The 14,562-nt window shown below is 51.4% G+C and overlaps 1 protein-coding gene and 1 long non-coding RNA gene across 2 annotated transcripts; both read right to left on the bottom strand.

Annotated features, from left to right (window-relative positions):
* Positions 1-302: 302 nt before the first annotated feature.
* Positions 303-2,955, bottom strand: LOC132340548 (uncharacterized). Its single transcript, XM_059871611.1, has 2 exons — positions 2,796-2,955; positions 303-2,294 (listed from the first exon to the last, which is right to left on the bottom strand). Exons 1-2 carry the CDS (start codon positions 2,808-2,810, stop codon positions 1,188-1,190), a joined length of 1,122 nt encoding a protein of 373 aa, XP_059727594.1. The 5' UTR covers positions 2,811-2,955; the 3' UTR covers positions 303-1,187.
* Positions 2,956-9,091: 6,136 nt separating this feature from the next.
* On the bottom strand, positions 9,092-14,326 carry LOC132340632 (uncharacterized). The gene is made up of 3 exons (XR_009489949.1): positions 14,231-14,326; positions 10,301-10,808; positions 9,092-10,012 (listed from the first exon to the last, which is right to left on the bottom strand). It is a non-coding gene; the product is annotated as an uncharacterized LOC132340632 (long non-coding RNA).
* Positions 14,327-14,562: the final 236 nt, after the last annotated feature.

Genomic DNA, 14,562 nt, shown 5'->3' with positions numbered 1-14,562 from the left:
TTTGTGTCCCAGTGTCCCCAGTTCTATCCCACTGTCACTATCTCAGTGTTCCCAATCCCATCCCAGTGCTCCCATTTGTGTCCCAGTGTCTCCAGTTCTGTCCCAGTATCCCTGTCCCAGTGCCTCCAGCCCAATCTCACCAACCCAGTCCCATCCCAGTGTTCCCCATCCTCTCCCAGTGTTCCAGTTGTGTCCCAGTGCCACCAGTTCCATCTCAGTGCCAAAAAAGTGAAAAAAAGAAGAATTTATGAATTCTTTTCCCATCACCAGAGAGTGAAAACACGACACGATGGAACCGCAAGGAGAAATAAAATAAATTGGTTTAATGCACAAGATGGCGTGGAGGCAAGTCAAGGGTTAAAACCAAACAAAAGAACATCTGAACTTCCAGGAATGTTTGAATATAATTTATATAGAATATAGAAAAATATATGTATATTTATGTATATATAAAATGTTAATATAAAATATTATTTTAAAATAATATAGTAAATCAACATAATTATATATATGAATATAATATAAATTCTGTTGGTATAAAATATATTAATGTAAAGTATTTTTATAAAATCTATATTTCTATTTTATTACTCATATATATATATTTTTAGATCAATAATATATTATGAATATGCATCAACCTCCGTGAATATGCATGAACCTCTGTGATGTAACAGAATATAAAGAACGTGGTTTAATTAATGGGGAGCTTTTGGCAATTAGCACCAGGATTTTATCCCTTAACAAACTTTTATAAAAATCTCAATTCTGACCACTGTCTCCCAGGGGGGTCTTGGCTGATAATGGGGAAGGAGGACAGGACCGAGCCCCAAGGGACCCCCCCCAGATTCTCCTGCACAAGATCCCAGTGACAGCAGGAGCTGGTGGCATCCGAGGGGCTCTTGGTGACACCAGGAGCTGGTGGCACCCGAGGGGCTCTTGGTGACACGAGGAGCTGGTGGCACTTGGGGAGCTGGTGGCACCCGAGGGGCTCTTGATGACACAAGGAGCTGGTGGCACTTGGGGAACTGGTGGTACTTGAGGGGTTCTTGGTGACATGAGGAGCTCGTGGCACTCGCGCTGGTGACACTTGAGGGGCTCTTGGTGACACGAGGAGCTGGTGGCAGCTGAGTATCCACAAGTCTCTCCAGTGACATCACTGCCCCAATGACATCATAGTGGTGACATCACTGTCCCTGCAGCAGCCTTGGGATGTCCTTGATGGCTTCTTGGCACCACTCATCCACTGTGCGGCTACAGGGGCCACCTGGGCCACCAGGGCCACCAGAGGGACTCAAGAGGAGGTTGTCAATGAGCTCAAATATCCCCAGCAGGCGCTCCTTGGCCAGGCGGGAGCCGGCCTCCCACAGCTGCTCGGCCTCGGCCACCTTGGCCACCAAGGCCACAGGGACATTGGGGGATGCCTTCTTTGTCCTGTTCAGGATGATCCTGATCTCCCAGAGGCAGTAATCCATGTTCCTGTCACACACGTCCACCAAGCGCTCTAGTGGCCTCAGGGCCACCTCTGCCCAATGTCCCCTCCTGGTGGCCGCCCTTGCCTGGCTGGCAGCCACCACGGCCTCTCCCATGGCCTTGTTGGTGGCTGCCTCCTCCTCACTGGGGGCCAGCTCCTCCTCACTGGGGGCCAGCTCCTCCTCACTGATGGCTGCCTCCTCCTCACTGGGGGCCAGCTCCTCCTCACTGATGGCTGCCTCCTCCTCACTGGGGGCCAGTTCCTGCATGCTCGTGGCCACCTCCTCCTCACTGGTGGCCACCTCCTCCTCACTGGTGGCCGCTGCCTCCAGGACATTGCGTGTGGCCCCCACCCAGGCCACCTCCTCCCAGTCCAGGGCCACCGTTGGCCGCTGGGCGGTGGCCGCCAGTCTGTGCCAAGCTGTCCCCCGGCGGGCAGTCTTGTACCACAGGTCCCTGGCCCGGGCAGGGGCCGCGTCCGCGCAGGCAACACAGAGCTCGGCGGCCTCCAAGGCCAGCTGGTCCCATCTGTCCCTGAGCGCGGCCACCAACCTCTGCCAGGCCTTGGCCACAGCTCTCACATCGGCCCAGCTGATCCAAGAGGTGGCCCTGAGGGTGGCCAGGGCCTGGCCCAGGGAGGGGACACTGCTGTGGTCCAGGGTCTCACGGAGGCTCTGGGTGAATCTCCTCAGGGCAGCGCGCAGGGAGTCTGGAGACAAGCACTGCTGCACGCCCTGGTGTGACCCGGTCACGGTGGCCGCCACTTCACCCAGGGTGGCCACCACGGACACCAGAGCCTCCAGCAGCTGGGCAGGGGACACCTGGAAAGGGGACAGGGGAGGTGTCAGGGACCTGGTGGCATTTGTGGCCTCCTGCGGTGGCCTCTGTGCCCTCCCGGGGTCCCCTCTGTGCCCCTCCCTGGAGGGCTCTGCTGTCCGTCTGTCCCTCCCTTGTTCCCTCCGCCACCCCCTGCCCCTCCCCTCGTTGCCCCTCCCGCCCCCTGCCCCCTCTGCTGTCCCCTCTGCCACCCCCGCCCTCTCTGTTGTCTCTTTTGCCACCCCCTGCCACCACACTCGTAGCCCCTGCCACCCTCCGTGTCCCCCCATCCCCCACTCCGCCTTCCACCCCCTCTGTCACCGCCCCCCTTCCTTCCACTCTCTCCTGTCCCTTTTGCGACCCCCTGTCCCCTCCCGCCACCCCCGTGTCCCCTCCCGCCACCCCCTGTCCCCTCCATCCCTCACCGCCCCCTCCCCCCCGTATCCCCTCCCCCCCCCGCCGTGTCCCCTCTGTCCCTCCCCGTGCCCCCTCCCCTCCCGTCGCACCTCTTGGGGCTCCATGCTCACTGGGGACACCTTGGGGACACCTTGGGGACGCTCCGGCAGTGAACGAGCCCCAGGACAGGCGCCGGTCCCGGCCCAGAACCGGCCCCGGTAGCGGCGCGCGCGGCAATGGCGGAGCCGCTGAGGGACGAGGGCCGGAAAGGGGCGTGGCCCGCCGAGGTGACGTCACCGCCCCTCCCCGCACCTGGACCGCCCCAGCCCAGGGGAAGCCCCGGGATTTGGGCGCTTTGTAGGCTCCGTCCCGGGGGGCTCGGCTCCGTCCCAGGGGTTTAAACTCTATCCCAGCGGATTTAGGCTCCGTCCCGGGGGGCTCGGCTCCGTCCCGGGGGTGTAAACTCTATCCCAGCGGATTTAGGCTCCGTCCCAGGGGTTTAAACTCTATCCCAGCGGATTTAGGCTCCGTCCCGGGGGGCTCGGCTCCGTCCCAGGGTTGTAAACTCTATCCCAGCGGATCTAGGCTCCGTCCCGGGGGGCTCGGCTCCGTCCCAGGGGTGTAAACTCTATCCCAGCGGATCTAGGCTCCGTCCCGGGGGGCTCGGCTCCGTCCCAGAGGTTTAAACTCTATCCCAGCGGATCTAGGCTCCGTCCCGGGGGGCTCGGCTCCGTCCCAGGGGTTTAAACTCTATCCCAGCGGATTTAGGCTCCGTCCCGGGGGGCTCGGCTCCGTCCCAGAGGTTTAAACTCTATCTCAGCGGATTTAGGCTCCGTCCCGGGGGGCTCGGCTCCGTCCCAGGGGTTTAAACTCTATCCCAGCGGATTTAGGCTCCGTGCCGGGGGGCTCGGCTCCGTCCCAGGGGTGTAAACTCTATCCCAGCGGATTTAGGCTCCGTCCCGGGGGGCTCGGCTCCGTCCCAGGGGTGTAAACTCTATCCCAGCGGATCTAGGCTCCGTGCCGGGGGGCTCGGCTCCGTCCCAGGGGTTTAAACTCTATCCCAGCGGATCTAGGCTCCGTCCCGGGGGGCTCGGCTCCGTCCCAGGGGTTTAAACTCTATCCCAGCGGATTTAGGCTCCGTCCCGGGGGGCTCCGTCCCAGAGGTTTAAACTCTATCTCAGCGGATTTAGGCTCCGTCCCGGGGGGCTCGGCTCCGTCCCAGAGGTTTAAACTCTATCCCAGCGGATTTAGGCTCCGTCCCGGGGGGCTCGGCTCCGTCCCAGGGGTGTAAACTCTATCCCAGCGGATTTAGGCTCCGTCCCGGGGGGCTCGGCTCCGTCCCAGGGGTGTAAACTCTATCCCAGCGGATCTAGGCTCCGTCCCGGGGGGCTCGGCTCCGTCCCAGGGGTTTAAACTCTATCCCAGCAGATTTAGGCTCCGTCCCGGGGGGCTCGGCTCCGTCCCAGGGGTGTAAACTCTATCCCAGCAGATTTAGGCTCCGTCCCGGGGGGCTCGGCTCCGTCCCAGGGGTGTAAACTCTATCCCAGCGGATTTAGGCTCCGTCCCAGGGGGTTTAGGATTCATCCCAGGGGGTTTAGGCTCCGTCCCAGGGAATTTACGCTCAGTCCCAGGGGATTTAGGCTCCATCACAGGGGATTTAGGTTCCATTCCAGGGGGTTTAGGCTCAGTCCCAGGGGATTTAGGCTCCATCACAGGGGATTTAGGCTCCAACCCAGGGGGTTTAGGCTCCATCCCACGGGATTTAGGCTCCATACCAGGGGATTTAGGCTCCATCCCAGGGGGTTTAGGCTCCATCCCACGGGATTTAGGCTCCATCCCAGGGGGTTTAGGCTCCATCACAGGGGATTTAGGCTCAGTCCCAGGGTGTTTAGGCTCCATCCCACGGGATTTAGGCTCCATTCCAGGGCATTTAGGCTCCATCCCAAGGGATTTAGGCTCAGTCCCTGGGGATATCACTGGCCCCCACTATTTGATTGACTGCATTTTCAGCCTCAGCAGGGATTTCACCACATTTTTCCTGTATAAAAAGTGCAGCAACTTGGACAAATTTGGATTCAGGAATTACAACTCGTACACCCTTCTCTTTTTTGAATGTAATTTCTGCTTCCAATTTTTCTATCAAATCCCTCCCCAGCAATGGTTTAGGGGAGTCAGGCATATGGAGGAATTGATGAGTTCCCCAGAGCTTCCCCAGTTTAAATTTTAAAGGTTGAAAGAAAAATTTAATTTAAATTTTAATAAATAAAATAAATAAAGTAAAAGTAAAATAAATAAAATAAATAATAATCAAATTTAATACATAAAATAAATTTTAAAAATTTTAAACTTTAAAGGTGTAAAGAAAGGCCGTGTTTCGCTCACCTCGGTCACCCCAACAACATGTAGAGTATCGTGACTCAGTTTCCCTTCTGCAGTGTTTAACCCCAAACGTGCTGCTCCAGTGTCTATCAGAAACTCTGTGGGAACCCAGGGCACAGGGAATATTTCTCAGCCTGCTCTGAGGGGTCCTGACCCCCAGAGGAGCCCTGCCTTTGACCCTCACCCATGGAGAAAGCTCCAAGAATGACTTCAAGATAGAGTGGAGCCTACAAGAGTGTGAGATGGATAATAGAGAACAGTGTAATTTGTCACTTGGGTGAGAGTTAGAGCCTGAATGAGGGATGTGGGAGTCCAGGTGGCTCTTTAGATTGCAATTTATTATATCCATTTGGTTACAGCAGGCCAGGGTCGTGGGCAACAGAGCCTGTGCCTACAGCTGTCAGCTCCAGCTGCAGGCAGGCCTGGAGAGCCTTTAATTTTGGGTACAATGCATTTTATACTTTTCTTTGCTCACCATCTTAATACAGCAGAACCAATCTATACCTTAACTTTTACCTATAGCCTATTGTTGTATTTCACTGAGTAGTTTATTTAGTTGTTGTTGTTGCACTGGTGATGGGCAATTTCTACTGAGCATGTTGGGTCAAGTAGATGGGTTTTCCCCCTCCCTCATTACATGGTCTCCCCCTCACACCCCCCCCGTTATACACCTGGCCTGTCCCATAGGTAATTCGCCCCTCCCCAATGGCATCCCGTTGGCTCCGGTCCTCTCTCCCCCGCCCCCATCCCCTAGGGTATAAAACCTCCTGTGTGAGAGTTCCACGCCCTCTTTTCTACCTGGGTGACCCCATCACCTGTGTCTTGCACCAAGCCAATAAACAAGATACTTGCACCCACGTGGAGAAGAGCGCCTCTCGTCTTTTACCTTCGTCTGTGCGGGTCCGTGTGGGCTAGAGTCTTAAGCTAGCCGGATTGGACTCGTAAGAGGCCCAGGAAAAACACGGGATACCACAGCCTATCATAACTACTGTAATTACCATATTCATGTTGCTGTTCTCCAATCACTAAAAGTCAGTACATTACAGTTTAAGCTAGAAAGTGTTTTTCAGTTTTCTTGCAGTGGAAAATTCTGAGACCTTTTTTCTACTTGCCACATTTGCTGACTTGTTTTCCTGTGCTCTCTTTCTGCTTGGTAAAAACATCTTTTTGTTTGGGGTGGGTTTATCCTTTGCTCTAAGCCATAAAACCCCTTCTAACTAGCACACCCTTTGCCTCCTTGGTTATCCAGTATGACTGGCTCAGCAATTCTTTTCTTCTACATCAAAACTTGCTTCCATCTCTATTCCTTCTTCAGATTCTGCATCCAAAAATATCTCTGCCAAGCACACACACCTGTGAGACTTTCTTGTCAAACTTTCATCCCTCCCAAGAGAAGTGGGTTTCCCATCCCACCTTCCCATGTCTGCCCCATGGTCACACAGACAGAAACACAGGTCAGCCCGTGGGGTGCACCCTCTCTGTCCAGCTGGGGGACATTTGGCTCTGACTTTGGGGCCTGTGACTCGCACGAGTGATATGGCAACTGTTCCTCCTCACCTCCTCCCTCTTCTCCCCATCTCCTCTTTGAGTTCCTTGACCATGGCAGAGACACGAGCCTGCATGGGGCCGTTGATCATACTCTCATAATTTCTGTGAAAAACCACAATCACTTATTTTCAGAATTTTAAAAGTTTAATAGTAATAAAATGGTTATAAAAATAGTAATATAATTAAAGTAATAAACATTTGAACAATTTGGATTAGGACAATACGAGACAATAAAAACAAAGAGTTATGAAAAGTCCAGGTACCTCTCTCTGGGCAAAATAAGCCCAAAAAAGGACACACCTTAACAGAGGATTAATCCTTAAAAGCAATAGGCATATTCATACACATCATACATGATGCATGAATTCCATTCAAACAAAGGATTCTGCCTGGTCAGTGTCAACTTCGTCCTCTGAATCCTGACGGCGTCTTCATGGCTGAGCAAGGCAGGAAGAAGTTGGTTTCTTCTGATGATGGAGCAATAAATTCTTTTTCTCTGAAAGATGTAGGTGTCCTGTGGCTGCTATCTGGTGTGAGTACCTTATTCCTTTCTTTAAAAAATATCCCGCACACATAGTTTCTATTTTAACTACAAAAGTTACATTTTAACTGCAAAACTACAATTACAATACTATTAAAATGTTAATACAGCACTACTAATCATACATAATACACATAGTAAATATCTGCATAGAGCCATATAATATGTACTTTTGACAAGAGGTGAAAAACAAGTTGGCTTTGTCAGTGCTCTGCTCCCCAGGACCTTGCACCGAAGGAATTTAGAAATGCATCTCCAGGTGACGATCGGTGCGGACACGACTGCGTCCCCTCTGCAAACCTCATCCCAGAGGCAATCCCCCAATTCCTCCCAAGTTCTCAGACTCAGTGCAGAGCCCAGCTCCACCAGGAACCCGTGATCTCTGGCCCAGCCCAGCAGATCACAGAGCACTTCATCTGAGACTGCAATTCCCATGGGAGGTATGACATTCCTCCGCATGGACAGAACAAGTTGTTCATCTCTGGAAGGTTGGTTCCCCATTTTTAAGGAAAACCCATCCCTCAGCAAGTGTCCACTTCAAGAGACAGTCTGCTGTGTCGGGAAAAGCCATCCCCTGCTCAGTTCTCAGCCTCCCGGGGGAGGTTTGTTTGGTCTGTCGTTTGCCCCCAACCCTGTGGTCTGAACAGGACCAGTCTCCTCAGGAAGACACGGGGCAAAGGCAGAGTTACCTCACTCAAGAGGGCAAACGGTGTCCGATCGCAGAGGGTCGCTGGGTCGCTCATCTCAGGACGTGTCCCGGCTGTCCTGCGATTCCATGAGGGGTCACCAGACCCCGCCCATGTTCAGTCTCAGCTGTGAACTCGGCCTGATCCCTTAAGGTCCTGTTTCTTCAGCCTCGGCTGCACCAAAGGTCGGGGTCCAGCAGACCCTGTGCCTCCAGCCTAGGCTGCAGCACACGTCGGCGGTCACCGGATGACGCTGTTGAGTCAGGGATGGAATGAAAGACTCCAGTCCTCAGGTGGATCAGGAGGCAAAAAGCATTTAATGAAAGCAGCGGGTCTTGTATAGTGTGACTCGCTAAGGTGAGATCTGATTGGTCTCAAAGTGAAAACCTCTCACACTCTTGGTGAACTATGAATAGCACACTCTGGAGAACCCTATCTATAAACAATGGTTGCAGAAAGAGAGAGAATAATTGTTTGAATTCTTTTCTCTAAGTTTGCCACAGCTCCTCACAGCTTCCCAGGAAAATCCTGGCAGAGCTGTGTCTCTCTCTGTTCAGAGGATATGTGATTACCACAGGTGTCAGGGTGGTTATCCAAGTCAGCCTTCCCTTATCACTGAATGCTAAATAAAAAGGGTTAACAGGCCTATCAGCAACACCAGCCACTGTCTGATATCATTAGCATTTAGAGTGGATCTGAACCCTTCGAAAACTGGTGGGGCAGACCCAAAGAGCTGGGTGAAGGGTTGAGAGAAAATTTCTCCCGGTGTCATTTCCTCACAGTGGGTGCCATTATTAAAGTGACCCCAAAACCGTACAGTTATGGTGTGGTAGCTCTGAATCCATGTGCCTGCTTTCCAGAGGAAGTTAAAAATCCGTTAATTGCTCACCTTATTAACCTGTAAAGCAAACTGGATAACAGCCACAGTAGCCTTGGTTACAGGACCCATGTTGAGATAAGGGCCTGCAAATGGGAGAAGTGTAGCCAGGGCCATGTGCCACCCAAACCAGGGTAAGCTGGACCACATGGTGACACCTAACGAGGTTTCAATAGCAGCACACAAAAATTAGATTACTCAAGAACTGTTATTCCTTTTTCTCTCAATGCTCTCAAGCTGCATATAGGCGCCAAAATCTGTCTTGGTTTGAACAGACAGGAGTCTGCTAAGGAAGGCAGGAGCCTCCCCTGAAATGGAAAATGTAAATCCCCTCCCTGTACTATGATTTTGGAATGTGGGGCTCTCAGGCAAAAATATGGGAGCAGGGATACAGATCTTTATTAGGGAAGAAAATAAAATAAACAATGCCGTAAACTAACCCCACACTGCCAGAGTCAGAACACAACGTGACACCCTGTGGGTCAGGGTGTTGGCAGCAGTCCAGTTGGAATTGTGGCTGTAGCCCTCCTGGAGTGTCAGGGGTGGTTCTGCTGGAGCAGGGATCCTGTAAAAGGGTGTGTTCTTCCTCTGAAGATCCAGGGGAAGAGGCAGCTGCTGTTCCTCTGGGAATCCAGTGGAGAAGCCGTGCTGCTGTTCCAGAATCTCCAGATTATATCCGGGTAGGAATGCTTGGCTCCTCCCTCTGGGAAGAGCATCTCCCAATGGGATGCCATAGTTGTTATCAGCCATGCAGTGACATTCAATGGCCTGTTATCAGCAGATGTCTCTGGAGGGAGGAGTGGTGGTGGAAGAGATAAGGAAAACTGCCCAATTATCAGAAGACAACTGCCATGCAGATGGCAAATAGAACACAATGTGCTTGGCAACCCAGGACACTGAGATGTATCAGAAGTTTGAGATGTATCAGGAGTTTTGAGGGAGGTGGAACTGTGGGGACGTGCAGGCAAGGCAGTAGGGGGTGGCTATGGTGTGGAGAAAATGCAGAGCAGTAATGAAGAAAACAGTGAGGACAGGACAGTGGCAGCCGGTGTCTGAGAAAGGCAGGGACAGGTGAAGTTCAGGATTCCCAGGGAACATGAAGTTCAGGATTCCTGGGGCACACGAGGTTCAGGATACTAGGGCACACGGAATTCAAGAATCTCAGAGCACATGAAATTCAGGATTCTGTGGGCACACGAAAGTCAGGATTCTCGGGAGACACGAAATTCAGGAGTCCCGGGGCACACAAAGTTAAAGATTCCTCTGGCATATGAAGTTCAGGATTCCCAGAGCACACTGTTAAACAAAGGTTGGAAATTGTTGTAAATAGTTGATAGACCATTAAGCATGTACTGTTCATTTGGTTATTATATTGTAAAAGGGGTTAAAAGGGTAGTTATAAGAAATACGGTACCCAACGTACCACAACACACCTCAGTAAAGGGCACCACCCCCAAGGGAAACCAGCCAGCCTGGACAGAACTGCCATGGGCCAATCAAGCACCTTAAACCTTCATGCAAATGAAGGATCCAATAAGAAACCAATCCAAAGGGACAAAAACAGGATAGAAAGGGGCTTCTGACCCACTGAATCTGTGCCGCTCCACCTGGGACATCGGGGCCATCGCTGCTGAAGCAGTCCCAGCGCCGGCGCTGCAGCATCCTCGACGGGAACGCTCCTGCTCGGCCCGCGGGCCCCCTTGCTTTGGGCCTTTCTTTTTCTTGTAATAAATGCTGAAATCACTTTGGTACTGGGAGCCTGCTCGCGTTTTTATCAGTTATAGTTATAAAGTTCAAGTTTTGTTCAGCTCAGAGTTGACAGTCAAAATAACATCTCAGTTTCCAGTACTGTTCCATAGAGCGCTCTCCTTGCAACCCGAACTGGGACCAAATTGAGGGAAGGCAGTCGGTACCATGAGGGTCATGGCAGAATGGCTCCAGAAGAAGGGAAAACCAGAGGTGGGAGGCAAGACTGGATCGGGAACTCCATCTGGGAAAAACTCTCAGGGCACCAAGAAAACCCCTGTGGATCAGAGGTGAGGAGGCCAGCCCGTACCAGACTGCCACTGGTAGCAGTGCTGCTACTCACTGACTGCAAAGGAAGTGGAGGAAACGCTTGTGAGAAGTGTTACTGTCCCTTGGATAGAGGAGATACAGTAAGTGCATTAATCAGAGTATACACAAACATGAATCCCAAATGTATCCATCACTCCCAGCTAACAGCCTGTAAAGAGGATAATAAAATATATTGGGTGGTGTAAAGAATGCCAATCACTTGTTTTTAAAAATTTAAAAGTTTAATAATCATAAAATGGTTATAAAAATAGTAATATATTTAGAGCAATAAATACTTTGACAATTAGGTTTTAGGACAATACAAGACAATAAGAACAAAGAGTCATGTAAGGTCCAGGGACCTCTTTCTGGGCAAAATAAGCCAAAAAAAGGACACACGTTAACAGAGGATTACTTGCAAAAAACAAAAGCCTGTTGCATATTCATAGATTTCATACATGATGCATAAATTCCATTCAAACACAGGATTCTGTCTGGTCAGTGTCAGCTGCTTCCTCTGAATCCTGATGGCATCTTCAGAGTGGAGCAAGACAGGAAGAAGATTGTTTCTTGTGATAATGGAGCAATAAATTCTCTGTCTCTGAAAGATTTAGGTGTCCTGTGGCTGCTATCTCGGTGGAAATACCTCGTTCCTTTCTTTAAAAAAATAGCCCACACACATCGTTTCTATTTTAACATTATGTTTTAACCTAGAACTATATTTAACACACTACTGAAGAAAATTAATACTGCATAACTTCCTAACATAACACATAATATTCATTTTAATATTTGCAAAAAGCCAATCATAAAATATGCATTTTTCACAGCTGGCTAAAACTATTGCAAACCCCAGCTAGGAGATGTCATGAGAGTGCCCTGTGAAAGAAAGATGGGTAAGTTTTGAACAAGAAAGTGAAACCAACTTAGAGGATACATTCAAAGAGAAAGAAGTGCAACTTCTTTCTCCTTGCCAGTGAAAAGGCAAACGGATAGAGAGGGACAAATATATGGAAAGAATCTTTTTATCAATATGGTGGAAAAGATTATGAAAGAATTTAATCTGACTGATTGTTGGGTGTGTGGGGGGACACACTTAAGTGAAATTTGGCCATGGGATGGTATCAGTTTAGGTCCCCTAGACATTTTAAAATGGATTACATCAAGAAAATGTATGGTAGTACCCAAAAGCAGGGCATGAGAGTGGAAGCTAAAATCAACAATAATAGGGAAAGGTGTCCTGGTTTAGGGCACATTTGGGAGAGAATCCCCAAAAAGGGCTTCTCCATAAAACAAACCCACACGGCCCCTCCCCCCAACCGGTTCGGGAAGAATTCCTCGGAGAGAGGTGGAAAGAACCTGTTTATTTAACAGGCACAGCACCCCCCAGCACACACAATGAACAAAACCGGGTGACACCACTCTTCCACTGCTCTGAAAAAGATGACAAATTCAGAAAGTCTCCCCTGGGGGTTTGCTCTGTTATCAGTCCCTCCGGCGCTGAGGCAGCTGCTGCAGTCACAGGGTGCAAACTCTCTCTCCGTGTTCCAAATCCCAGTCCGGAGCAGTCAGCAGGTCCAACGGGGTGGGGGGAACAGTCCAGAAAGGAGTTTGGACTGTTTAGCTAAATTAACTAATGAAGGGGGGGGGGGGGGGAAGCAAGAGCAAGCAAAGCAGAAGCGAAGCAGAAGCAAGAGCAGAAGCAAAAAAGCAGGGGCAAGAAGCAAAAAGCAGCAACATGCACTGGTGCAATCTGGATGTCCCGCCGAGTGGCTGATAAGAGGCCAAAACAAAACCTTCACTCCACCAGTCTTACAGGCACAGAACATAATATCCAGCGTAAATTACACACACACGAATGGGGATAACAGTCACCCCAGGACAGTTCTGAAAACTACACTTAAAAAAGCTGGGGGTGAATCATCCCTCTGCCCACTGCAACACCTACTGTCATTTTCTGTGTTATATAGGGTGTATTAGATCAGTTTATTTTTGGATTTGGTGGGGGTCTTTTGTGTTTTTCGGTTATTTAGGAAGATCAGTTAGGAATCCAAGAATGTGATGTTTGAATTACAGAAAAGCAGTCAATTGATGCAGTCCTGGCTCCTGAGGGAGTGCCCAAAAATGGGGAAAACAGCAACAGCCACCAGAACAAATCCTACAACAACATGGACCAGCCCCTGGGAACCTGAACCAATTCAAATCAGGAGCCACAGAACCCATTTCTCATTTCAATGGCATCATTAGGTTACAAGCTGTCCTCAAAATAATAACCAACCAGACAGCTCCAGCTCCTGACCTTCCTGCTGACCAATCCACTGAAATGAGGAACACAACATTTCACCAGGGGATGGGATCAGATCATCTGTTAGCAGAAAAAGGTGGAGTTTCTGGAAAATTAAATGACTCAAACTGCTGTTGGCAAATAGATGACAAAGGAAAAGTGGGGAAACAGATAACAAAAGAAACAAGAAAGTAGCTCATGTACCAGTCCAAACATGGAAAGGATGGGAATGGAACACAGTTTTGTGGCTCCCTGGCAGACCATGGGTTAAACGAATGCAGTTTCTCCTCTCATGTGCTACAGTAACTCTCATCTTTTTACCATGCTCCACACCTTGAGAGTGCAGCTCATTCAGCAGGTGAGCCAGGGGATGCAGGTGGCAGCCAGGCCTCCTGATCCAGAAACAGCTACAGAAGGACAGGGAAGGAGGGCACTGAGAATAACCCCAAAATCAAAGAGGACCCAGGAAGAAAAAACAGAGTCAATTAGTGAATCTGTTTGGAGATAGGGCCAGGGACTTGTAGATAAGGAAGTAACGGGAGAAACCACCAGTTCCAGAAAATGTTACAAATTTACACGGACACCCGCTCAAAGTCCCGCTAGATTCCTGAACTTCGAGAAGAACAAGGACTTAACAGAGCCCATGAATATCGGATGTTAAACAAAAGTGGGGGTGCACATTAACGAGGACATACAGCAGGCGGATCGGGAAGTCTGAACCTTCCAAGCACCTCAGCCAGTGGGCACAGGGAGAGGGAAATAAGGCCGGGAAAATGAGAATAAAAAGTAGGCTGCGAACTCCAACAATGGCAGAGACCGCACGGCAAATGCCCCACGGCCTCTCCCTCTGCTCAGCAATAAAGTCACTTTTACAGGACTCCTCTGCCTCCTCCGGGCACAGAAACCTCCGCCGACCTGAATTTCCCCGCACAGCCCCGGCGGCGGGGCAGCCCCCTCTGTCCCAGCCACAGGAACCGGCCGAGCCAGCGCCGCTCCGGCAGCGGCTCCTGCCGAGGCAGCGGCGGGAAGGAGACCGCGGGCAGCCGCTCCCGCAGCGCCCTCAGCCCAGGGGCAACACGGGCCGGACACGGCACAACCAACCCGCCTGAGCCCCCTGCCGCCCCCGAGACCCGCAGCGAGCCCCGAGCCCCCGCACAACCCAGCGCGGCTCCCACCTGCGCTCCGGCCGCCTCCGAGCTCCGCCGCCGCTCCCGGGCCCGCTCCGCCAATGGCGGCGCTGAGCAGCCACGGCCGCCCTCAGGCCGGCACCGGGGCCCTGCTCCGCCCCTCTCCCACCAATCAGCGCGCCAGAACCGCGACTGACGGCACAACCGGCCAATCGCAGCCAGGGGCGGGCTCTGCACACGGCACAGCCCCGCCCCGCGCTCTCGGGGCCCCCCGGGCTGCGTGAGGGCAAAGCCGGAGCTGAGGAACTGCCCTGGAACGGGCCCGGGCCCGAGGGGGATGGAGCTGAAAACACAAACAAACTTCTCCGCAGCTCCCGACC

This window comes from Haemorhous mexicanus, chromosome 32 (genome assembly GCF_027477595.1).
Source record: "Haemorhous mexicanus isolate bHaeMex1 chromosome 32, bHaeMex1.pri, whole genome shotgun sequence".
NCBI classification, from domain to species: domain Eukaryota; kingdom Metazoa; phylum Chordata; class Aves; order Passeriformes; family Fringillidae; genus Haemorhous; species Haemorhous mexicanus.
Note: the sequence above shows the minus strand (reverse complement) of the source record. Positions and strands in the feature narration are given on the sequence as shown.